The sequence below is a fragment of the Oryctolagus cuniculus genome, chromosome 21 (genome assembly GCF_964237555.1).
Source record: "Oryctolagus cuniculus chromosome 21, mOryCun1.1, whole genome shotgun sequence".
NCBI classification, from domain to species: domain Eukaryota; kingdom Metazoa; phylum Chordata; class Mammalia; order Lagomorpha; family Leporidae; genus Oryctolagus; species Oryctolagus cuniculus.
In genome coordinates, this window is record NC_091452.1 from 19210568 (window position 1) to 19235870 (window position 25303).

At 58.5% G+C, this 25303-nt stretch overlaps 1 protein-coding gene across 2 annotated transcripts in view; it reads left to right on the top strand.

The window, feature by feature from the left end:
• KIAA1671 (KIAA1671 ortholog) overlaps positions 1 to 25303 on the top strand; it is a 188954-nt gene that overhangs the window by 49472 nt on the left and 114179 nt on the right. Inside the window, exons 2-6 of one of the 2 annotated variants that reach the window (XM_070066040.1) lie at positions 2406 to 2548; positions 4072 to 5538; positions 7620 to 7707; positions 11525 to 14125; positions 20671 to 20805. In XM_070066040.1, the coding sequence (XP_069922141.1) occupies positions 4127 to 5538; positions 7620 to 7707; positions 11525 to 14125; positions 20671 to 20805 (4236 nt within the window). In that variant the 5' untranslated portion in view covers positions 2406 to 2548; positions 4072 to 4126. The remainder of the gene's footprint in view (positions 1 to 2405; positions 2549 to 4071; positions 5539 to 7619; positions 7708 to 11524; positions 14126 to 20670; positions 20806 to 25303) is intronic. The other variant, XM_070066041.1, reaches the window with a different exon arrangement.

The following is a 25303-nucleotide window of genomic DNA, read 5'->3' on the forward strand; positions in this document are numbered from 1 at the left end:
GTGCAGAGGGGTGGAGGAGAAGGGCAGAGTGCACCCTGTGATGTCGCCGTGGTTCATTGTGCTGGTAGTATGTGTGAGACGGACGGGTGGGGCGACGGCCATCACTGGGCTGACGCTGGAGGAAGAGGAACTGGATCCTGCCTGGCTTCAGGGAAGGGCTGATCTTGCTGCACAGGGCAGTGGGGAGCTGTGTGTGGGCTTTGAGCTGGGGGAGCGCCAGCCTGGTGCTTGCATTTGGAGAACCACCGAGCTTGCTGCTACAACAGGGGCAGGAGGCCCAGCCCAGCCAGACTGATCAGCAAGAAGGCAGATTTTAAATGTCCCTTCTCAGGGCAGCCTATCTCTAGTCCCCTCCCCTATTGTCATTTATCTCACATTCTACGTACTTAGTCCGGGACATATAAGGTGCTTGCTCGCTGTGCATTGGAATGAATGAATGAATGAATGAATGAGCGAGCGAGGGCTGCAGGTCAGCGGGGAGGTGAGAGGGTGACGTGTCGGTGGGGCCCTGTCCATCTGGGGCATGTACACCGGGGTGGACACCAGCCCGCACTTTGCCCATCCGTGCCTGGCTGTCGGCGCGATGCCCCCCACAGGATGGATTTGCCGATCTGGGGGCTGGGGCCACGTTGCGGAAGGCGCTGGAAGGTGTCGGGACCCGCCCACGCCGCTCAGCAGATTGCAGCTTTCCCAGGAAGTGGCAGCCAGGGACGGCTGAGTGAATGGCTGGTGAGCGCCCAGCCCCGAGTTAAGGGTGTAATTATGAGAGATCGTCAGCAGCTGTTAGCATGAATCAACGCCTCTGAATCTGAGAGGGAAGCTGCCAGGCTGTGGGGTGGTGAATGGAAGCGCTTCCCTGGCCTTGCCCGTGTGGGTCTCTTGGACTCACTGGGAGCCTGCGGACTCCGTGGGCTGCGTCCCCGTCCCTGCGCGCACTCGGAGCCTGGCGTCTCGTGGGGCGGTGGTGAGAGGCTGTCAGGCGGCTGGGAGAACGAGTGCGTTCCTCCCGCATCCCTGCACCTGTTGTTCTTAGCGGCTCCCTTTCCAGGCAAGCGATTTTCTCCGCATGAATCTGCAGGAAATGAGGATTGCAAGCTCTGGGGATCAGTTAGGGGAGACCAAGCCTGTGCACCTGGCAGAGAAATACCCATGGCTGCGCCTACTGCTTGTGGCCAGGCTGACGTCCCCCTGTCCTGGTCCACCACAGCCTCCCGAGCTCCCAGACAGACGCCTTCCTCCCGTCTGTGCCCCAGGCCCACGCCCATGATGTATATGTGTCTATACAACCAGAGCCGGTTCTGACTCGGTTTCCCCTCGCTCTTCGGGGAGCTCCCCCATGACCTGACTTTGGCCGTGGTGCTCAGCCGACGCTTTTAACGAGAGTGAGTGAGACCACCCCAGGAATAAGTAGCAGCCAGCTTCTGTGTGAGTGGGCTTCCGGAATGCTTTGGACGAGACTCATCCCTTAAAGCAAGCATAACATATGGGCTCCATTTAAAGTCAGGTTGGAAAGCATTTACTGAAAGCAGGTTCCGTGTCTTTTACAACAGGTGCAATGGAAACCTGAGAATCATGGGTTTCCACGGTTGGGGAGGTTTTGAAAATCTTACCTAGGCGTATTCTGCAGTCGTTTGATTGACTTGTAGATTCATTCATTGATCCATCTGTGGGACTTGTGTGGAGCAGGCATTTGCTTGGTGTTTGGGACAGAACCCTGAGAAGTGGTGCAGGTGATGACAGAGCCTGGGGGCGCTGTCCCATGTCACAGCGGTGGGCTGGAGACTTCCTCCCACCTTTCCCCTTTGCCTTCTCTGCAGCACGGGCACCCGGGCGGGTTTACCAACCCCGCAAGGGGCAACGATGTTCCAGTGTTTGCGTCCCATTGCCTCTGATGCAGCCACGTTTGCCCTTGGGGACTTCTTTGCCAGGCAAAGCCATGCAGAGCTGTGTTCATTCCACACTGGGGCAGATGAGCTGGCACGGACTGTGCGAGGTGGATGTGGGCATAGCAGGTGGCCCGTCCTAGGGGATGGAGCAAGGAGCAAGCCCATGGGCCCAGGGCAGCTGACCAGGGGCCTCTGGGTGGGGGTTGGGAGCTGAACTCACAGCTGAGAGCTTTCACAGCCTTGGGGTCTGTCACCCAGGAGCCCTAGCCACAGCCAGAGTCACTCATGTCCCAGCTCCTGTAGTGTCATTGGTCACATTTTTCTGAACACCGATCGTAGATCCAGCCCTATTTAAGCACACGCCTATGTAAGGCTGTGAAATTGAAAAGCAGAAAGGAGCGTGAGTTGCAGAAACCGAAGGAGATGCCAGCGGCTGTGCTGGGAGCGCCACAGCTCCCTGCCGTCTGTGCACAAGGTGCGGGCACTCGGGACCCAGGCTGTCGCCTTGTGTTTCCCCAGACCTCGGAAACGTGGGCTTCCCTTCCACGGCTCGCGTCTGCCCAGGACGTGTACGGACGGCCTCCTTGGTGATGAGATGTGACGGTGACACCCTTGGCCTTCCCTGGCAGTCTCTGCTCCCTGCCCAGGACCTGCCGGCTTGGGTAAGTGGGGTGGTTGCTCGCCTGGGCTCAGGGGCTGGCATGAGTGGGGTTGGAGGGTGCCTGTGGGTTCCTGTCCTCCTAATCCTGTCCTTGTCCTGTGTCCTGGAGCAAGGGTTCAAGAGGTCCTAGGGGCTGATTTTAGGGGTGACCCTGGGGACCTCAGGGGCCTGCCTGGGGGTGTCTCTGCAGGTGAATTCTCCAAGTCTGTCCCTTCATTCCGCTTCTCTCCATGTCTAGACAGCGTTCTCGGGTTTGGAAGATGGAATCTGTTAGCTCCACTGAGCGTGTAAGGAAGAGAAAAATATCAAAGTCTGTCTGCCTTTCTTTGCCAGGGGCTGCTGGGTGCGTCAGGGCCTGGGGGGCTGAGCAGAGAGCCCCCACGGAGGGAAGCAGGAGGCGTGTGTTTAACGAAAATACCTTCGACTTTTTTAGTTCATGGAGAGGGAGCTGGCAGGGGGGCAGTTTTGCAGGGAGAGAAGACGCAGGCATGAAGGGGAGGGGTGTGGATCCCAGGGACTCGTCTGGCACTCCCGGGTCCAGAAAGAAACAAGAGATTTTGAAAAATGCAGGCGGAACTGGTCAGGAGCCTTAGGCCAGGCTGGTGCTGTGTGAGGTTGAGCCAATCAGGTGACCTCTCGGGGTCACCTCCACAGGGGAGGTGAGGCTCACTTAGCCTCTCCGGGGGCTTATTCGGCGGGGGCTGATGAGAGCAGAGGGCTCTTGCCGGGAGGGAACTGGTATCCTGGCCGGTGAACCAGGAGCTGTGCCCTGGGCCGCCGCAGCACGTGGCGTGGGGTAGCCACCTCCCCCAGAGTGTGAGGAGGAGGCATTGAAGTGCACAGAGCTCTTGGCATACCGGGAGAGCGCGCACTTGGAACGAGCGCCTGTTAGCTGGGACTCGTCAAGAACACAAAGGCAGCCAATGAGACAGCACAGTGAAGAACCCAGGGTCAGCGGACATCAGACGCGGGCAGAGCAAGAGACATAGGGATGGTTCTTCTTTATCATTTTTTTTAAAAAAACAGGCAGACAGAGAGGGAGAAAGAAAGAGAGAAAGAGAGAGAGAGATCTTCCATCCGCTGGTTCACTCCCCAAGTGGCTTCAATGGCCGGAGCTGGGACGATCTGAAGCCAGGAGCCAGGAGCCAGGAGCTTCTTCTAGGTCTCCCATGCAGGTGCAGGGGCCCAAGCACTTGGGCTATCCTCCACTGCCCTCCCGGGCCACAACAGCAAGCCAGCCTGGAAGAGGGGCAACCAGGACAGAATCCGGCGCCCTGACCGGGACTAGAACCCGGTGTGCCGGTGCCGCAGGCGGGGGATTAGCCTAGTGAGCCACGGCGCCGGCCAGGAGTGGGCTTTAGTCCACACTCCTTGCCCAGAGCTCTGAGGGCCGGACAGCCTGGCCCAGGCTTCCCCGGGGGGGGGGCAGATCAGTGGAGGACTAGCTGGGTCCAGAAGCCGGGGCCCAAGTCCCTCGGTTCCCTCCCACCCAAATGGTCTCTGAATTTGCTTCTTATTTTTTAGCTGTTGCTCCTCCATCTCCGATGTCCTTAATCCCCATGGAGCCACAACTGTAACCATGGCAACGCGGGTCGAGGTCAGCTCCATCGCGTCCCTAACGGCGATGCCGGGCCTCGGTGACATTGGCAAGGAGGAGACCCTGAAGCGGGCCTACTTCCGCCAGGCTGCTGACCCCCTGGGGGCTCCCACGGCCCGGATCTTGGAGGGGAAAGGCAGCCTGAGCAGCCCAGGGCCCCTGTTCCCTCTGCCGAGACTCGCCCCCAAGCCCTTCTCCAAGGAGCAAGCCCCGGATGTGAAGCCCCCTGCCCCCTCTCTGTGGCCTGGCCCACCCAGGCAGGCCTCGTCCGAGGAGGGGGCTGCAAAGGACCTGGACAGGAGGGTGCCGAGTCAGGGGGGGCAGGAGGCAGGCGGCGGGGGAGGCCTGCAGAGGAGCCCGGCTGTGCTCAGCAAGGCCCCATTCCTGTGGCCCAGCCCCTCCGCCATGACTCTCTTTGAAAGCACCCAGAGGAAAGGGAAGGGGGTCGGCCATGGGCCCCAGGAGCCCCCCTCTGGCTCCCGGCCTGAGGTGGCCGCCAAGCCCGCTGTGCCCGCCCGCAAGCCCACGGCGCCCCTTCCTCGGCCAGCCTCCATCCCGCAGGACACAAAGCCACCTGCGGCCCCAGAGGCAATCAGCCCAGACCAGCCTCGCCCCGCGGCCAGCAGCTTGGAGGGTGCGGCCAGCCCCGCTCCAGAGCCCAGACCTCGCCTCAAGCGCAGGCCTGTGTCCGCCATCTTCATGGAGGCCCTTCAGCCCCAGAAGCCAGGCCCGAGCGGGCTGGCTGGGGTGGGGAAAGCACCCCCCACCCCGCCCGAGAAGACCTGGGAGAGGAGGCCCAGGCCCCTGTCTGTGGACCTCACAGCCAGGTTCGAGAGCAGAGAGGCCTTGCTGAGGAAGGCGGCCGAGGAGGGACATGGGGGCCCGGTGGGCTCCAACGCCGAGCATCGGGGGCCAGAGAGGCCCAACCCAGGCAGCCCCAGAAGCCCGGGGGGCTCGGCCGGGGTGGTCCCCAGGAATGAGCAGCGCCCTTGGGAAGAGAAAGCCAGGCCGGACGGCGAGGAGCCAGAGAAGGCGCCCCCCTCCCCTTTGCCCAGGCCGGGCAAAGGCCCAGACCTTGCCGAGCTCAAGAGCAGAGGCGCTGATGGGGAGAGCGTGGACCGGTGCAGCGTGGCTGGGGCAGCGTGGACCGCCAGGGGCTCCGTCAGGAAGCGCCTCAGTCTGTTTGGGGAGGAGAGCACCTCGGCTGTAGCAGCAGGGCCCGAATCCCCCCTGGCCACTCCCGAGCCCCCATCACCAGCGCCAGAGCCCGAGAAAGGGGGCCTGAGCGTCCAGGAGCGGATCAAGGGCTGGGCTGCTGAGAGCACCGAGGCGAAGCCGGAGATCAGGAGGAGGACGTTCCAGGCGCGGCCGCTGTCGGCGGATTTGACCAAACTGTAAGTGGGCGCATCCTACAGGCCTCATCCCCACCCCCACCCCCGCCTCAGTGGCCCCACCAGATACCCCGCGGGAAAGAGCACTGCTGGGCGCCAGGCCGCGTGCCGGGCTCCTTGCTCCCCCATCTCTGTGCACCCCCAGCCCCGAGAGGAGCGGGGGTTTTCCCATTTCTCAGATGAGGAAGCCGAGGTGTGGAGCGGGCCTCGGAACTCAGTTCCCGGACTCCTTTTCAGCTTTTCCTCTGCGGTGTGAGGACAGTAGGGGGCGCTGTCCCCATCTCACAGGTGGGGGTTGGAAAGGTGTAGGTGTAGGGAGGACTGGAAGCTGGGAGCCGGGTGCAGCGCCAGCTCGGCTAAGCCCTCCTTCCCTCAAGTCAGAGGACGCTAAAGGTTGGGCCTAAGCCTCCGAGTGTGGCCTGGAAGATGGAGTCAGGACAGCGTGGTGGGCCATGTCCGGTCACTGAGCCTCGGGGTCTCTGACTTGTACGATGGATATGAGGGCAGGTGATTGGCATTGTGGATAAGAGGCCACGTCCCATACTGGAGTGCCCGGGTTCCAGGACCGGGGTTGCTTCTGACCGGTGCAAGCCCTGGGAGGCCTCAGGTGACGGCTCAGGTGGCTGGGTCCCTGCCACCCACGTGGGAGACCTGGGCTGAGTTGTTGGCTTGTGGCTTCAGCCTGGCCCAACCCTTGTTGCAGGCAACTGGGGAGTAGACCCGTGGGTGGGAGATCTCTGTCTCTCAGATAAATAAAATTTGTTTTTAAAAAGTGAAATGGAAATAATGCTACGGCTTTCCTTAAAGCAGTGAGATAAAGACTCAGATGGAAAATACAGAATTGCCTTGCCCATGGGAGGTCCTCGGTGCACGGTGGCTCCCAGGGAGATGACGGATCTGGTCTGACGTCTCTGGCTTCACGTTTACCCTCAGGGGCCACCAGAGGGAGATGCCACCAGCCATGATCTGCTGGCATGTTAATGACATGCATGGTACCAGCATACTTCGTCTGGGGTGGAGCTTCCGGGGCAGAATCTCCGGGCAGACGGCCCTTGGAGGCCTGGGAACCAGGGTAGCTAGCCGGGCCAGAGTTGACTCTGAGCGACATGCGACAGTCACCTGGGAAAAATATCCGTGTCTGGGCCCCACCCCCAGAGGAGCTGATTCAGCTGGTGTGGGGAGGGGATTCTATTTTGAGAGGTTTTTAAAAGCTTCCAAAATGATTCTCACGTACAGCCAGGAGGCCTGAACAACCCTGAGTTAAGACAACAGAGCGAGGGGCATTTGGGCCGAAGCCTTATAAGCTGCCTCTCACCGCGTCCTTAAAGTGCCTTCGACAGACAGGGAAACGGAAGCTCCATAGTTAGACACGGGCTTGTGGCCCCAGGCCCCCCCCGGGGGGGCAGCCCCTACATTGCCAGGTGTGATCAAAGTCAAGTGCTTCCAGCTGTCTGCTCCTCCCTCTCCTTCCAAACCCTCTAAGCGCTTGTACCTGCTGCACTCTGCGGGCGTGGGAAGATTCCAGCTCCACTCCCTCTTCCCCTTTACAAGTGGGGAAACTGAGGCCCAGGGGGCCAGGGACAGACCCGAGCCCCTACACATTCTGTGACTCCCCCTACCCCTCCCCGTGTCCTCTGAGACCTGTGGCCAACCCTGATGTGGCTGCTGTGAGCCTGGGGTTGCTAACGGCAACCACGGCTGATCCCTGCCAGGACATCTCCACTCTTCCTTAAACGCCCTCCTGGGGCTGTTAGGGCCTTGGGTGGCCTCAGCTGCCCTATGAAAGAGGTGGGGAAGGTGTTCATTATCTCCGTTTTATAGATGAAGGAACAGGGGCTCAGGAGAGTCACAAGCCGACCCAAGCGTGGGCAGGGAGGAGCTGGGAGAGCTGGACCAGCTCCAGGCCCGTCCACCCCAGGATGCTGCCTTTAAGGTGTGCCCCCTCCCCCCCCCGCTGGGCCCCCTCCTTTTGACAAATGGGCAGTGTGGCTCTGACAGTGTCAGGGCTGCCTCACCGAGTGTGGGCTCCGGGGGAGGCACAGGTTCTGGCTCCCTACTAAGAATCACTTGGGTTTCTGCACCAGGTTTTCAAGTTCAGCTTCAAGACACGAGGTCAAATATGAGAAGAGTTCTGAACCGAGCGGGGAGCTTCCGAAGGAACGGAGAGAGAAGGTGAGGAGTCGCTGTGTTGGGTGCATCTTGGCTTCGGGGGTGGGGGTGGGGGTGGGGCGGTTGTATTTCCTGGAAAATGAGCTCCTAGAGTCTGCTGGGCCCAGGCAGAGGGGATCAGAACCGAGTCAGGAGCAGAGAAATGTTTTTTTTCACTCTCATTTAGGACTTTTAGAATGTCTTCTGGCCATGATGATGTCTCTCCTGGCGCCACTCTGGATGTTAAGTGCTGTTTACACATGTGATGGTCTGGTGTTTAAAGATGTATTTACCTGAAACGCAGAGTGTGAGGGAGATCTTCCATTTGCTGGTTTACTCCCTTAAAGCCTGCAACAGCCAGGGCTGACCCAGAAACCACAAACTCCACCTGGGACTCTCAGCTGGGTGAAAAGAACCTAAGCACTTGGGCCGTTGTCTGCTGCCTTCTCAGGCGCATTAGCAGGGAGCTGGATTAGAAGCAGAGTCAAACTGACGCTCCGCCGTGGGGTACTGGCGTCACGAGTGGTGGCTTAACTCTCTGCGACCCAACGCCAGACCCCTTCTCTGTGGATTTGCCTGTGCTGGATACTCTGCGTAAATGGAGACGTACAGCATGGAGCCTGTCATGACTGGTTGCTGCTGATTGTTCCTTTTTTTTTTTTTTTGACAGGTAGAGTTATATAGACAGTGAGAGAGAGAGAGACAGAGAGAAAGGTCTTCCTTCCATTGGTTCACTATGGCTGGCACTGCGCTGATCTGAAGCCAGGAGCCAGGTGCTTATTCCTGGTCTCCCATGTGGGTGCAGGAGCCCAAGGACTTGGGCCATCCTCCACTGCCTTCCCAGGCCACAGCAGAGGGCTGGACTGGAAGAGGAGCAACTGGGACTAGAACCCGGTGCCCATATGGGATGCTGGCGCTGCAGGCGGAGGATTAACCTAGTGAGCCATGGCGCCGGCCCTGCTTGTTCCTTTTTTTAAAGATTTATTTATTTGAAAGGTAAAGTGGCAGAGAGAGGGCAAGATCTCCCGTCCTCTGATCGACTCCCCAGATGTCCGCAACAGTCAAGGCTGGGCCAAGCTGAAGCCAGGAGCTGAGAACCCCATCCTGGTCTCCCGTTTGGGTAGCAGGACCCACATGCCTGGGCTGTCATCCACTGCCTTCCCTAGCACATCAGCAGGGAGCTGGATCGGGAGCAGAGCTGCCAGGGCTCGAACCAGGCACTCTGACATGGACTGAGTGTGGCGAGCCGCAGCTTCACCTACAGTGCCTGCCCCAGTGACGATCTGACTTCTTTTCTTTAGCAAAACATCTTCAAGGTACATCCACGTGACAGCATGAATCAGCATTTCATTCCTTTTCACTGCTGAATAATGTTCTATTGTTTACATGAATCATATTTTGTTTTAAAGATGTATTTATTTATTTGAAAGTCAGAGTCACAAAGAGAGAAGGAGAGGCAGAGAGAGAGAGAGAGAGAGGTCTTTCATTCTCTGGTTTACTCCCCAAATGGCCACAACAGCCGGAGCTGCGCCAATCTGAAGCCAGGAGTCAGGAGCTTCTTCTGGGTCTCCCGCATGGGTGCAGGGATCCAAGGACTTGGGCCATCTTCCACTGCTTTCCCAGGCCACAGCAGAGAGCTGGATTGGAAGTGGAGCAGCCAGGATTTGAACTGGCACACATATGGGATGCCGGCACTGCAGGCAGCAGCTTTTCCCACTATACCACAGCACCAGCCCCAAGATGTATCACATTTTATCTGTTCATCAATGGATAAACATCTTGTCCCTGCTTTTCGTGATTGTCAGTCACACTGCTAGGTCTTTTGTGTTCTCCAGCAGTGGGATTGGTAGGTGACGAGGTAACTCCATGTTTAAACTGCTGATGTGGACATTTCTAACAGAGAAAGACTACTAAGTAATACGAGTGTATTACAGAAGTCGGACAGAGCCGGAGTGTGTAAGATTACAGGAAGGTGGTCTCCTTCTCACCCTCCGTTCTTTCCCCGCCGTGGGAGTTGTAGCTTTTCTTCAGGCTGCTGATCTGCGTGTGTGCACGCACGCGCACACACACACGCACACACATGCACACTCGTGTTACACTTGTCTCATACGTTTCCTGTTCTGAGGGGCTGCTGCTTGTGGCTGTGGTGTGCTGTATCAGAGCACCAGTCTGCGTCCCAGCTGTTCTGATTCCAATCCTGCTCCTTGCTGATGTGCCGGGGAAGGCAGCAGAAGATGGCCCAAGTCCTTGGGTCCCCGCCAACCACTGGGAGACCCGGATGGAGCTTTCTGCTCCTGGCTTCAGCCTGTTGCAGCTTTGGTTGTTGGAACCATTTGGGGAATGAACCAGCGGACAAAAGATCTCCCTTTCTCTCCCCCTCTTTCTCTGTTGCTCTGCCTTTTAAATAATTAAGTAAGTAAATCTTTAAAAAAAAAATCCAGTTCTGCAATCTGTTCTCCCTACAAGTCAATGCTGTTTTGTAAATGTCCTTGGATGACATTGAGAGCCGCCACCTTCTGCAGATACAAACACGTGTGGAATAGTATTCTGTTGTGTGGCTATAATGAGTTTGATTTATCCAGTGCCCTTCAGATGGGCATTTAGGGCCAGCGCCGTGGCTCACTTGGCTAATCCTCTGCCTGTGGCACTGGCATCCCATATGGGCGCCTGGTTCTAGTCCCGGTTGCTCCTCTTCCAGTCCAGCTCTCTGCTATGGCCTGGGAAGGCAGTGGAGGATGGCCCAAGTGCTTGGGTACAGCCTGGGAGACCAGGAAGAAGCACCTGGCTCCTGGCTTTGGATCGGTGCAGTGCCGGCCATTTGGGGGATGAACCAACAGAAAGAAGACCTTTCTCTCTGTCTCTCTCTCTCTCACTGTTTATCTGTCAAAAAAAAAAATGGGCATTTAGGTTATGTCTGTGCCTTTTTGTTTTTGTTTAAAGTTTTATTTATTTTGAAAGAGAGGGAGAAACAGATCTTCCACTCTCTGGCTTACTCCCCAGGTAATCACAATGGCCAAGAATGGGCCAGGCTGAAGCCAGAACCTTTATCAGAGTCTCCCACGTGGGTGCAGGGGCCCAAACACTTGGGCCATCCTCCACTGCTTTTCCCAGGCCATTAGCAGGGAACTGGATCAGAAGTGGAGCAGCCAGCACGTGAAACAGTACCCACGTGGGATGCCAGCATCCCGGGCTCCGGCTTTCCCTGCTACACCACAACACCGGCCCCTATTTCTGCTCCCTTTTGGTTTCATGAACAGTGCTGCCCAAACTGTCTCGTTCATGTTGCTTTGTACATGTGGGCAAAGAAAGTCCTGGGAAAAAAGAAATCTTTTATTTTAACTAATTTTATTAATTTGAGAGAGACGGAGAGATGTGTCCCATCCACTGGTTCACTCAACAAATACCCACCACACCCAGAGCAGGGCTAGGCTGAACCAGGAGCTCGGAACTCACAGGGGCAGCAGGGACCCAAGTACTTGAGCCGTCACCTGCTGCCGCCAGGGGGCGCATTGGCAGGGAGCTGGAATTGGAGGCGGAGCCGGGTATGGCACCCCAGCACTCTGACAGGCGATGCAGGCATCTCAGGCAGCCCCTGACCGCTGGGACCAGGCAATTTCCCTAAAGGAGTCTTAAATCCGCAGTAGGTGTGCCTGCCCTGTTGCCCAGGGGGCACTTGGGTCCATTGCCCCCCATGCTTGCCCACCCTGGACCTCTGCAGTCTGCACCGTGTTCCAGTGTCTTGTCCTGCCAGTGATGAGACCAGCCTTTTCAGTTGCCTCACTTCTTCCTCCTCGGTTTGAATCCTTTAACGTGGGATCGTTTGTACTGTTCTGTTTTCCAGCCCAAAGAGGGGCAAGGTTTGGATGCAGCATCTGCCCCGAGAAGCCCCTGGAAGTCTGGGACCCTGTGGGAGAAGTCCAGGCAGACAGAACGGAAAGACAGCTCCACCCAAGAGCCAGGCCGCTCGCTGAGGCCCTGGGAAGCCACCCCGGAAGACGGCGGGAGCTTCCAGACAGTGTGGGCCACAGTGTTTGAGCATCACGTGGAGAGACACAGCGTGGCCGACCAATCAGGACGCTGTCTGTCAGCCACGCCCCCTAGTGACCTGGGCGGCACCCAAAGCCCCGAGGAGCCCAGAGCCAGGCCCGAGAAAGGACCCAGGCTGGGGAGGGACCCTGCTGAAACAGCCCCCCTCAGGAAGAGCTCCAAGTGGCCTGGAAATCCCGAGACAGAGAAGGTGGACGGAGACCCAGGACGGTGTCCCTTCCGCAAGTACTCAGGAAGCCCCCCGGCGTCCCAGAGGGTCGAGCCCAAGTTCAATGTCATACACACGGTGGGGGAGCGGGCGCACAGCGAGGCGGTGGCCACGGCGCCTGAGGCCACGGCCCAGACGCTCCGCAGCCGCACGTCTCGGCTCTCGCTACCCTTGCGCCAGCTGTCCCAGGAGGCTGCCAGCCCTGCTGACCCGGGAGGCCAGGCGGGGGCTGTCCAGAGGGCCAGTTTGATTTGGGAAGCTCGAGGGACGCAGGAGGCCAGCGGGGGCACTGGCTGCTCGTCTCCCAAGTGGACGGCGGGGCTGACCGTGAACTGGCAGAAAGCCCCCTTGCCTGGCCGCGAGGAGCCGGGTGCTCCCGAGGCCGGCTCTGCAAGGGCCGTCAAAGCTGCCTTGTGGGAGTCCCCGCAGCAGGGCCCTAGCAGCGCCAGCACCAAGCCAGGAGGCTGCGTCTCAGCCGCAGAAAGAGGGCCACCCCAGGGTGGCTCTCTGGACCCCACTTTGAAGGCCAAGGCTGAGCCCTCTGACGCCCAAGCACGAGCGCCTCCAGATTCGGTCTCTGTGCAGAGAGGATCCCTCGTCCTACCTGCCAGCGAGGGCAACCCGAGGCTGGCCCGGTTCCTGGAGCCTGAAGTCCAGCTGCGGCGAGCCGGGCCCACGGACCAGAGAGTGGACAGGTGGAGGCGGCGGACACTGCCCCACGACGTGAAGTTCGACACGTTCAGCTTTCTCCCCGCCGAGAACTCGGTGAAGGCAGAGCAGCGAGGAACAAGTGACTCAGCCCCCACGGGCAATGCCTCAAAGAAACCTCACCCTCGGGCACAGACCCAGGTGATAAACGCAGGCGCTGCCCAGGACCGAGCTTCCCCGGCCGTGAGGCATGGGTCCCCTGCGGAGCCCAGGGCCACCTTTTTCGCGGTTACCTATCAGATACCTGACATCCAAAAGGCAAAGAGCATCGTGAGGCCAGCGCCTGAACACATGCTGGAACATTCTAGAAAGACCCCCCCACCTCTGTCTCCTCTCTCTTTAATGGCTCCTTTGGTTTCTCTTCGCCGCGAGGAGCTGTTGGACACCGCGGGCGGTCAGAACTGGGCTGAGGGACGAGAGCGTGAGGACGTGAGTGAGGACGTGACAGGTGTTCCTAAAACCCCGCCGCCCACGCCCACAGAGCATCTGGCCCCCGCAGGCGACAGGATCATCGACGTGGACGCTCTGAGGCTCCAGTGGGGGTCAGAACGAGACTCTGGTTTTCATAAGGCGTCCCCTGGCGGCGGCCTGCCCCAGGCCACGCCCACCCCACACAGTCACCCCAGAGCCAGGGATGTGCAGGGGAGACGGAGGACGGAGGTGGTCAGTGACACCTTCCCAGGGAAGGTCCGAGATGGCTACAGATCCAGTGTCGTGGACCTTGACGCGCTGATGGCCGAGTACAGGGAGCAGGCCGCGAGAGTCTCGGAGGAGGCCCAGGAAAAGCCCGGCCCGCCCGGTGGGCTGGCGTGGAGGAGGAGGAGCTGGAAGGAGCCCCCCGAAGCTGAGCAGCTCTGGAAAGAAGCTGGTGTCACTGATGCCAGCCACGCCCCTGCTCCCGGCCCAGGCAGGCAGCCCGCAGAGACCCCGGGGGCAGCCCCCAGTGCCAAATCCAGCCCTCCCCTGTGGGCTCTTCCCCACCCAGCTCCTCCCGAAAAGCACCCAGGGCCCCCTGCTGCCCCCGAGGGCCCCAGGAAGAAACTCTTGGGAATCGTGGTGGATGAAAAGCAGGCGTTTGCCAGTAAACCCCGCGAGGCTGTGGGTCGGGATTCCCCGGCTGAGACCAAGCCCTCGGGACCGGAGGACCTGGGCAGCAGAGCCAGGGGGTCCCCCAGGTCGCCCCCTGCAGAGCGGAAGAAAGGGACCTCCACGACAGCCACTGGGCAGGCGGAGGAGGAGGGCAGTGCGGCCCAGTGGGGTGACCACCCACGTGACGGTGTGAGATCACCCCTGGAGGTCAAGAGGGCCAGCTCGGAGAGGGGCCACCCTGCCCGAATCCGAGAGGGCCTGTCCGTCATGCAGGATGCCCGAGAGAGGAGGCAAGAGCAGCCCACCAGCAGGCCCAGTCTCCCTGCAGAGAATGTGGAAGCCAAAACAGGGCCCGGTCCGTGGGAGCCCAGGACTCGAGATGTTCACAAGGTGAGTGGAAGGCTTTTGAGTTGTCGCACAGCGACTCCGCGTAAATGCAGCTCTGACTGGGCCACGTGGACTCAGACAGGAGAGGGGCTGGGCTGGGGTGGGACTCCAGGGAGTGGTGGGGGCTGCGGCACATGCTGCTTGCTTCCAGCTGGCTCTCGGCAGCCTCACTACCTCGTTTAACAAGAGATCTGAAAATCCAGGATTTTATGTGTCATTCACCCGACCCCCATCCTAGCAAGAAACGACTCATTAAAAGTACAGATCCATCAGAACAAGGCTCGGCTGCTGGCTCCATGCAGCCTCTGGGCCACCAGTCTCAAATCTTGGGCCTAGAATGACAATAATGATAGGCATCCCATGACAGCTCCTTGGAGCATCTACTGTATACAGCATGCTGTGATGTGTGCATTCCTGTATCCCCTAGGTATCCATAGCTCGGTAGAGTGCCTGCTGTATACAGCATGCTGTAATGTGTGCATTCCTATATCCCCTAGGTATCCCCAGCAACTCTACGGAGTGACTGCTGTATACCAGCACGCTGTGTTAGCCATCCCTGTATCCCAAAGGTATCCATAATAGCTCCATGGAGCACCTGTTGTATACACCATGCTGTCATGTGTGCATTCCTGTATCTCCTAGGTATCCACAGCAACTCTGTGGAGTGACTGCTGTATACAGCATGCTGTAATGTGTGCATTCCTATATCCCCTAGGTATCCCCAGCAACTCTGCGGAGTGACTGCTGTATTCCAGCACACTGTGTTGGCCATCCCTGTATCCCCCAGGTATCCATAATAGCTCCGTGGAGCGCCTGCTGTATACAGCATGCTGTAATGTGTGCATTCCTGTATCCCCTAGGTATCCACAGCAACTCTGTGGAGTGACTGCTGTATACCAGCATGCTGTGTTAGCCATCCCTGTATCCCAAAGGTATCCATAATAGCTCCATGGAGCACTTGCTGTATACAGCATGCTGTCATGTGTACATTCTTATAATTCCTATATCCCCTAGGTATCCACAGCAACTCTGTGGAGTGACTGCTGTATATAGCACGCTGTGTTGTCCATTCCCGTATCCCCCAGGTATCCATAATAGCTCTGTAGAGCGCCTGCTGTATACAGCATGCTGTCATGTGTGCATTCCTATATCCCCTAGGTATCCCCAGCAACTCTGTGGAGTGACTGCTATATACAGCACACTGTGTTGTCCATTCCCGTATCCCGTATCCCCCCAGGTATCCATAATAGCTCTGTGGAGCACCTGCTGTATACAGCATGTTGTAATGTGTGCATTCCTGTATCCCCTAGGTATCCACAGCAACTCTGCGGAGTGACTGCTGTATACAGCACGCTGTGTTGTCCATTCCCGTATCCCCCAGGTATCCATAATAGCTCCGTGGAGCGCCTGCTGTATACAGCATGCTGTCATGTGTGCATTCCTGTATCCCCTGGGTATCCACAGCAACTCTGTGGAGTGACTGCTGTATACAGCACGCTGTGTTCTATCCACTCCTGTTGCCCAGCACCCAGCACATTGCTGGGTGTTTTGTGAACGTCCGGGAGCTGTGTATTGAATGGGTGAACAGGGACTCTCACGTGAGCCTCCAGACAGTCCCACAAGGGCGTCCTTGGAGGATGGGTTCCCCTCCAAGGAACTCCTTGCAAATGGCGTTTTTAGGGGGTGATCCCTGAGAACTGGATGGGGGTCAAAGCGAGGCAGTCATTCAGGTATCACATGGGCCCATGAGGCTCAGTCCCGCTGGGGACCTGGGGGCTTGGACTTGGATTTGATCTTGGCATTGAACTTCTCTGGAGCTGTCCTGTCCGAAAGCGTCTGCGTTTCCCACTTCCTCCTGTGCTTGCCCCAGGATGTTTCTGGGGTTACTGATCCGCGGGCTCTTCCACACTTGCTGGCTGCGTGCCCAGCGGTGGGGGGAGATCCTCACGTAGCAGGATACCTGGGCCACAGGCACGTACCTGAGCGTTGGGCCCACAGCACCCAGCGTGGCTGTGAGCAGCTCCCTTACAGAGCCCAAGAATGGAGACTAAGAGAAGCTGAGGAACTTGGCCCAGGCCACAGAGCAGCAAGTGGCAGCGTGAGCGCTGGGCCCCGGGACTGGCCTGGTACCCAGTGGGCAGTGGGCTACTTTGCGATGGGCCACTCTAACTGAAAGAAGTCTCGGAGGCGGAGGAGGAGGCTGGGGCGAGGCTAGGGAGCCAAACAGCAGTCAGTGCCTGGTGCTGGAAGGGAGGCCCGGCTGGGGCCCAGAGGAGGTGCCGGCTCCAGCCCGGCCTCGAGGGGTGTGCGTGCACGTGCAGGGCTGACGGGGGCAGTGCCGGCACTCTCGGCAGGAGCACAGCCCGGACGGAGGTTTGCAGGTGGGAAGGTCACGGCCGTGTGGGAATGGCACCGCGCCGTGGTGCGGCAGGCCAGAGCCCGGGCCCCAGGCCCGGTGTTGCCGACCGCCCATCCCTATGTCGTGCTGTGCAGTCCCCAAGGTGGGGTGACCCCTGAGGCACAGTTGCTTTTCTCAGCAGGTCTGGAGACCGGGAAGCCCCTTGTTCCTTCATTAACGCATTCATGGGGGCAGGGCTCTGGCGACCTCATCCCCTCTTCAAGCCCCACCCCCAACCCTGTTGCTCTGGGGACTAAGCACCCCGCATGTGGCCTCAGCCCCCGGCATGGGGTTTGACCTCTCTGCCACTTGCCCGCTGCGTCTCAGGCGCTCACTTTGCCTGTCTGAGCCTCAGTTTCCTCGCCGGGGCTCGCAGTGACTCCTGCCTGCCTTGCAGGGCTGTTCTCGGGCTGGCTTGAGGGGCAGCGCCCAGCCTGCAGGCTTCCCAGGGTGGGGTCCACCTGTGCCCGCCCCCTCCAGCCTGCTGTGGGAGCAGTGGGGGGCGCAGCCGTGGAAACGTGACACGTGATTGCTCGCAGCCCGGGACTCATGGAGGGGACGCCTGGCCCCGGCTCTGTCCCCCAGCCCTGGCTTGGCCGCCTGCCCGGAGTAGCACACGGGCCCCGCCAGCGCTGGTTGTCAGGGGATCTGTTTCTTCGCCAGGTCTATGGGGAAGGCTTGGCCCAGCTCCCTGTCTCTGTTTTCTGTGGACTGAAGATCTTTGGTTATGGAGCTAATTCCTGCCCCCCACTCCCAAAGTAACCAAAACAAAGGACCCCTCCCTAAAATAAAAACCAAACCCGATACCAGTACAAAATACTGCTTGTTAGAAATTCAAACCTGGAGCAAGCACTGGGCGCAGCAGGGGCGACACTGCAGGGGACGTCCGCTTCCGATGCCGGAGCCCCTGAGTTTGAGTCTCTGTCTCTCGTTCTCTCTTTTTAAAGAATTGCATTCTTTAAACTAGAAGACAGAATTTGGGATGTTTTCACCAAAAAGCATTGTTGGGTGTCCAAGGACACAGATTATATTCACTTGGTTAGACGTGACTCCGTGGCTACTGGAAGGAATCGCCCCATGGTGCCCAGTGCTCGTGTGTGAGTTTTATATGCCATGTAAGAAAGGGAAGAAAACCTCTCTGAAATGAGGATGCCGTCTCGGACAGGGTGCCCGTCTAGCCCCTCTGTGCTGCTCAGCAGGGCGCCCGTCCAGCCCCTCCGTGCTGCTTGGCCACGGGTGGTGCTACCCCCCACCCCAGGGCCCATTTCAGCCAAGTCTGCATGCAAGTTTTGTTGTGACAACAGGAGGAGGTTGTTCTGGGCATCCAAGGGTAGAGGCCAAGGTTGCCGGTCAGCGTCCTCAGCAGGTGCAGGGGGGTCCAGCCCCAAATGGCCATGGCTCAGAGGCTGAGGGACCTTGGTCTACACCCAGACGCGGCACAGGCACCTTCCCACGGCTCTCATAGACACACAGCCCTGTTCACAGAGGAACATGCAACTTGACTTGTTTTTCTTTTTCTTGTTCATTTTTTAAAATGATTTATTTATTCATTTGAAAAGCAGAGTTACAGAGAGGTAGAGGTAGAGAGAGAGAAAAAGAGAGAGAGATTGAGAGAGAGAGAGAGAGAGGCCTTCCATCCACTGGGGTTCACTCCACAAATGGCCACGATGGCTAGAGCTGGGCCGATCTGAAGCCGGGAGCCAGGAGCTTCTTCCATGTCTCCCACGCAGGTGCAGGAGCCCAAGCACTTGGGCCATCTTCTACTGCTCTCCCAGGCCACAGCAGAGAGCTGGATCAGAAGTGGAGCTGCTGGGACTCAAACCAGTGCCCATGTGGGATGCCGACACTGCAGGCAGCGGCTTTACCCGCTATGCCACAGCACTGGCCCTGACTCTTTTTTCTTATTGTTCCTCTTTGGAGCACTAAAGTTTTAATGTTTTAAAGAGATTTATTTGAAAGACAGTTATAGAAAGAGGGGGAGAGAGCTTTTCCACCTGCTCTTTCACTCCCCAAATGCCTGCATCAGCCAGAGTTGAACCAAGCCAAAGCTGGAGCCAGGAGCTTCTTCCAGGTCTCCCATGTGCATGGCAGGGGCCCAAGCACTTGGGCCACCTTCCACTGCTTTCCCAGGCACATTAGCAGGGAGCTGGGTCAGAAGTGGAGCAGCCGATATTTGAACCCACGCCCATGTGGGATGCCAGCACTGCAGGCGGTGGCTTAACCTGCTGTGCCACAGCTCTGCTCCCAGACATTTTGAATTTTGAGGAAGTCCATTGTTGTTGTTTGTGCTTTGGTGTCATTACATTAGAAGCCATTGCCTAGTTCAAGGTCATGAAGGTTTATGCCTGTATTTTCTTCCGGGAGTTTTACTGTTTTTAGCTCATGCAAGTCCATCTGTGAGCTGACTCGCCTGCAGGCTGTGAGGTTTACAGCACACTCTGCAGGCACAGCCGTGGCTTTGTTGGCGGTGTGGAGAGGAGGAGGAGGAGAACGGAGTAGACCCCAGGGCCTTGGCCGGCCCAGCTGGAGGACAAGCAAAGAGGGGGATGAGGGATTTTTCGGAGAGCTGAATCAAGAGGTCTGTTCTGGGCAGGTGCAGATGGTGAGCAGGCGGTGCAGGCTCCGGAGTTCCCACCTGAGGGACAGAATTGGGGGCCGCCTGGGTGCACGTGGGATTGATTTAAACCCAAGGGACGGGGCATGAGGAGAGACCCGGAGGAAAGGACGAGGCTGCAGCTGGTGGGAACGGTGGGGGGGGGGCGGGGCAGGAGGAAAACCAGAGTCTTGGAAGGCGTTAAGCAAAGAGGCAAGGGGCCGACCTGGCATGGTGCGTGAAGCTACTGCTCCCAGCACCGGCTTCCTACGTGAGCACGGGTTCCAGCTCCAACTGCTCCGCTTCCAATTCAGGTCCCTGCTCATGCTCCTGGGAAGGCAGTGGAAGATGACCCAAGTCCTTGGGCCCCTACCATCCTCATGGGAGACCCGGATGGGGTTCTGGGCTCCTGGCTTCAGTCTGGACCAGCCCCAGCTGTTGCGGCCATTTGGGGGGTGAACCAGTGGGTGGAAGATCTCTCTCTCTCTCTCTCTCTCTCTGTTTCTCTGTCTCTCTGTAACTCTGCCTTTCAACTAAATAAATACATCTTTTAAGAAAGAAAGACAAGAAGGAAGGGGTCAAGAACCCAGCCTTGTTCTTGCTGATGCTGTGTGTCCCTGAGCAGGTGCCTCTCCTCTCTGGGCCTTCCTGTCCGTGTATAGGGATAAAATATAAATTTCCATAGCCCCCTGTTTACTGCACTGTGACCGATTGCCTTACACGAAATTGAGTGGGGAAGAATGGCAGGACGCAGACTGGAGTGGCCTAAGCATGCCGCGTTTCTCCGTGTGTCTGTGCACGTGTGTTTGGATGCACAGAGTTGTTTAAAAGTAAGGTCACCAAGGCTTCCCCCTCGTGGTAGGGAGGCTGGCTGATCTGCCCCTGCCCCTGCCCCTGCAGAGAATGGAATAGGCTTAGAGGAGCCAAGCCAGGCTCCTGGGACTCACACACATCCGCCCCCTGGTGGCGGTATTGGGTCATGCACCCGGAATGCCCTGTTCCTTAGTTGGTTTCCCCATCCCTCTTAGCAGCTGGCTACTGTTACTACTGTGCTTTTCCCGGATGGTTGAGGCTCAGAGAGGTTCAGACTCTCACTGGAGGTCACATAGCTGCTTATTTTTTATTTACTTGAAAGACAGACCAAGCGAGTGAGCGAGCGCCCTGCCTTCCATCTGCTGATTCCTTCCCCCAGCTGCCGAGTCTGGGCCAGGCTGAGCCCAGGAGCTTCCATGTGGGTGGCAGGAACCCAAGTACTTGAGCCATCACCTGTTCCCCCCAGGGTGTACATTAGCAGGGAGCTGGAATTGGGATTGGACCTGGGACTCGAACCCAGGCTCTGACATGGGATGTGGGTGTCACAGCCGGCATCTTACCCACTGCATCCAACGGCCGCCCCTTGTGTTCATTATGAAGCGGCTGAGTCTGGACCCTCTCCAGGTGGCACTCCTGGTGGCTTCGATGTCCTTGTTTTTCGGCACAGGAGGGCCTCTCTGGGTGAGGCTGCCCAGCCTGCAGTGGCAAACCCCCAGGGAAGTCCTCTTGTGTTCTGTGTTTCAGGTCCCACCGCGAGACCTGGGGAAAGGGGCTGCCTTCCCCAAGGACGAGCAGCAGCCCCGACAGGTGTCCCCCACAGCCCTGGGCCCCCGCAGAAGCCACAGCTTCCACAAGGACAAGAGGAGCGGGCCCTTCGTGGTGAGTGACCGCCGCGGGGCTGGTCATGCTGCTGGGCTGCGCGTGGGTGAACAGCTGGCTGGTGGGTGCTGCCTGGCCCACTGTGCCGGCACCCCGTGTGGACAGTGCGCGGGCGCTGGTACTCCTAGCTGGGGAACCCCAGCTGCCTGGTGTGGAGTGGGGAAGAGAACCTGCCCCGGGGGCTGAAAGTCCCAAGTTCAAGTCCCAGCACCGTCTCTTCTCGGGCTCTTTGACATCTTGAGCGAGTTCCCTCCTCTCTCTGCACCTCCGTCCCCTCACCTGGAAAGCGGCTCGGTCATTCCTGTTTCTTTGGCTCTGTTGTGAGGGTGCGCACACTGTGTGTGTAATGTGCTTAGGTGTGGTGACGTGGAGCTGGGTTCACATCCCGGGTCTGCATGCATTCGTGAGCGACTTTGGAGAGGCCTCTGGCCTCAGTTTCTTCATCCATAAAATGGGGATAATGATGGCATCCACTTTATAGGGCTGATGTGGGCCTCCTGCACTACAGCGCGTGGTGCGCCGAGCGTGGTTCTCGGCACGCGGCAAACACAGGTGTTTTTGTCCTGGTAATTATTACCCTGGTGGTTGTCCTGCTCGCTGGTCTCATTTTTGCGTCTCTGTTTGGTTACTGCTTGGCTCTCTCCTGTGGCTAGACTTCCTCTCCCTCCCTCGGTTCTTCACTTGTGCACAGAGGTGGATAAATGCCGCGCGGGACCCTGGGGAAGCTGCCCCTCCCCCCGGGAGCCCCGTGTACCTGGGTGAGTTCCAGGGCTGGGGCCCACGAGGGGGCATCTTTAATGCAATGCCAGCTCTGCTCACCAGGGTCTTTAGGATTCACGGCTCTGGGCGTGTCTGTGGGGTCTGGGCCTGGTCTCCTGGGGGAGACGGAGCGTCCTGCATGGAGGTCCTGGAGCTGTCCCTTCCAGCCGTGTGGCCATGGACAGGAAACGTCACCTCCCTGAGCCTCCGATTCCTCCTCTGTGGAGTGGGGGTGGAGGAGATGGCTTGGCAGGCCCTGGCTTGGCAGTGGGTGTGAGAGGGGGAGGAGCCTGACTGTGGGGCTGGGGGTGACGGGGCGGGGCAAGAAATTGGACCTCAGGGAGACGTGTGCTGAGCAGCCGCATAGGGTCATCCAGGGTCCAGATCCCAGCCCCAGACTCCCACATATTGCAAACCCGCCTGTTTTTATTTTTATTTATTGTTTCTAAAATGATCGCTTTCCTAGCCTTTCAACCCCTCTGAGGCTGCACCGACTGTACTTATCTGATTATACTTGAACTTGTGTGCGCATGTGGAGACATCAGCTGAGTTTCCCATCTGGCCCGGGACTCAGCGAGGTGGGAGGAAGGAGGAGCTGCCAGGGAGGAGGGTGCCGGGTGCCAGGTGCCGGGTGCCGGGTGCCGGTGCAGGTGAGCCGCTGGGGAGTGGCCCTCGTTGTTTGTGGTCCTCTCCTGTGTGCTTTTGAGGAGCTGACGGGGAGGAAGCCTTCCTGGGCCCCAGGAGTTTTCTTGAAACGGAGGAGACGGAGGTTGCTCAGGACCTGTGGCCACAGGCGGCTGAGCTGGGGGTAGAACTGAGCCTCTGTGACCCCTCGGTTGATGCTTGCAGCTCCCCCGCCCAACCTTGCTCCCTGAGGACCTCGAGGCCAGGCGGCCACCCAGGTCCCTGCCGGGCCTCCTGCCTCCCCGGGGGCCCTCGTTCCCCCACCCCCTGAGAAAGTGAACTTTGGTGTGTACTGGAGCAGGGATTGTGAACCACAGTGGTGACTGAGCTGTGAACCATGACGGTGCAGGTGCAGGTACAGCTGCCGTGGGTGGTGATGGGCTGGGGCTGACCGCTGGTGACCACAAGAATTCCCCAGGCAGTATCCACTGGCCCGTGTAGTCCTGAGTGCCTTCCTTTGTGGGCCTACTGTGCGCCAGGCCCGCGTGAGGGGCCCTGGAGGTCCTCCCCATCCCCATCCAGGGACGCCTGGGAGGGCCTGGTTAGCTGGAACAAGGAAGAGGAGAGGAGGGTGCTCCAACGGGGAGGCGGGGCCACAGCGAATGATCTGGATTGGGATTGGTTGAGGTGGAGGTTTGGGGGCGTCAGTCTTTTTGATGACAAACCCTGTCTGCATGTGCTGAGCGATGGGCGACAGTTAGAACGAGGCAGAGAAGTAAGGACGTAATGGTCAACGGCACTGGGCTCGGACAGCTGCGGTTTGCCGAACACGTACTGCGCGCCAGGCGCTGTGTCGCGAGCTACGCCTGCTTCATTCTCTCATTTAATGTGCTCAAGCGCCAAGGCCTCCCTCGAGGAAGCGGAGACTCCCTTGGGGATGCTTGTCCTCCGTCTTGAAGGTTGCACAGGTGTTGGACGGACGGCTGTGTTGCAGGGCCTCTTCTGGAAGCTTCTAGATGAAGCAGGTGATCTGGCTGTTCCACGCTGTGCGGCGACTTCCCCATACCGCTTGCTGGAGAAGTCTTGCCCCTTGCTTTCCCAGGCAGAGCCCCATTGTCATCACGTCGCCGTCTTTGCGCCTGGGGTCCTCGGGGCGCTTGCAGGACGGCTGGATAGCGTTCAGCCCGGGTGTCTCTGTGCCAGGGACTGGCGCGGTGGGAGGGCGGTGGGGGGAGCCCACAGATTCTGCTGATCACCGTAGGAAGGTGTCAACCCCCCATCAGCTGGGTAGGGGTGAGAAGGAGCCCAGGAGGCCGCCTCCAAGGGCTGCAGCCTTGGTCCAGTCCCTGGACAGACAGCTCTGCACACTGCACATCGCAAGAGGAGCTGGGGGCAGGGAGGGGGTGTCGGTCCTCAACGTGGGAGGACTGGATGGGGGGATGGGCCGAGAGGACCACCTGTGTGTTGGGATGTGACGTGTATCCTGGGACCTGGGCTTCTGGGCTGAGAGCCTGCTGGGTGGCAGGGCATGAAGGGAGCTGGGAGACATAGGCTGGGTGGGGCTGGCGCCGCGGCTGGAGTGACCCCGTCTGCCCGGTGAGTCTGGGCAGTGGACAATGTGTAGGGGAGTAAGTGTGCAGACGCCGGCAGCCCCAGGCCCCTGGTCAGCACAGGAATGCCCTGAAACGTGGCTGACCCCTGCGGTTAATTGCTTCTTGGAAAGTGCAGGGGAAATGAGCAGCTGATATCTCAGCTGATGAAAGTCCATTTTCTGGATTGAAAGCAGCCAGAGAGATCAGAAAACTTCTGTTTCCTGCTCTTAAACGAGATATTTTGTATTCATCCATTTACCCATCCATCTATGCATGCACCTACCATCCAGTCTTCTAACCATCCATCCACCCACCCATCCATCTACCCACTCATCTATCTATCCATCCATCTTTTACTCCCTTAGTAAGGTTTTTCCATAGTTGTAAGAATATACAGATGAGTAATTTAGTCTGTGGCTTAAAACTGCTCACATTCAATAGACTGTAAACAAGTAATTACGTAATCCAGGATGATAAATACTAGCCACTGGTTCCTCCCCCCATTCATGCCTTCGAGACATTGATTGAACGTCTGCCGTGGCTCCTGGGTTGTCCTCGGCCCTTCAGGGCCAGCAGTGAAGAGGATGTGTGTGGCAGCTGCCCTCCTGGAGCTCATCGTGTGGTGGGGAGAGACAGATCTTAACCAAGGAGCCAGGCTCCAAGAGAGAGACTCTGCAGTGTTACCAAGGTCTACGGAGGGAATGGGGCCGGGGCATCACGAGTGACCGGGGAGAGAGCAGTTGGGGTGATTTGCTATTCGGCAGTCATGGAGGGCCTCCTGGAGGAAGGGACTGGGGCTGCCCAGGCCCACAGGTGCATCAGAGCAGGGGAGCATCAGGTAGAGGGAACCCAGGTGCAGAGGTCCTGGGACTCGTTCCGTACTGAGCAGATGCAGCAGTTGGGGCTGGAGTGGAGACGGCGACCCACATGGTCAGGGTCAGTGGCCTGGCTTTATGTCCCCTGGAGCCCCTGAGGAGCCCGGGAAAGTCAGGGCTGGGGGACGGGCATCAGAGGTGTGGTTTGGAGCGCCCCCTGGTGGACACTGTGCGGAGGTGTTGGAGGGACTCGGCTGGAAGCAGGCCGGCGGACTAGTTGAGGTTATTGGAGCAATCTGGGAAGACAATGCAACTCTGAATGCAAAGAACGGAATGTTTACCACGTTGGCCGTTTCGAAGCATCCAGTACGGTGTAGTTAAGCACATTCACGGTGCTGTGCCGTCACAGATACTGCTCGTGGTGATGGTATGTGCTGGCTGTACCAACGTTGGCCCGTTGCAGCCTTGCCAACCCCTTCATCGTCCCGTGTTGTAGATGAAGAAGAGGAGGCGCTGAGTCTCGGGTTCTGGCATTCTCCCCTCCAGGTGGTCCCCGGGCTCTGAGGGGCCAGGAAGATGCCCCTGTTAGAGATTTGGGACCCGAATCCCAGGAGAACAAGGTCACACAGGGAATGCTGGCCTGCAGACTCGTCCAGGGCAGCTGGCGGGGGGAGGGGACCGTCCCGGGGCAGGCCCCAGGTGGAAGAG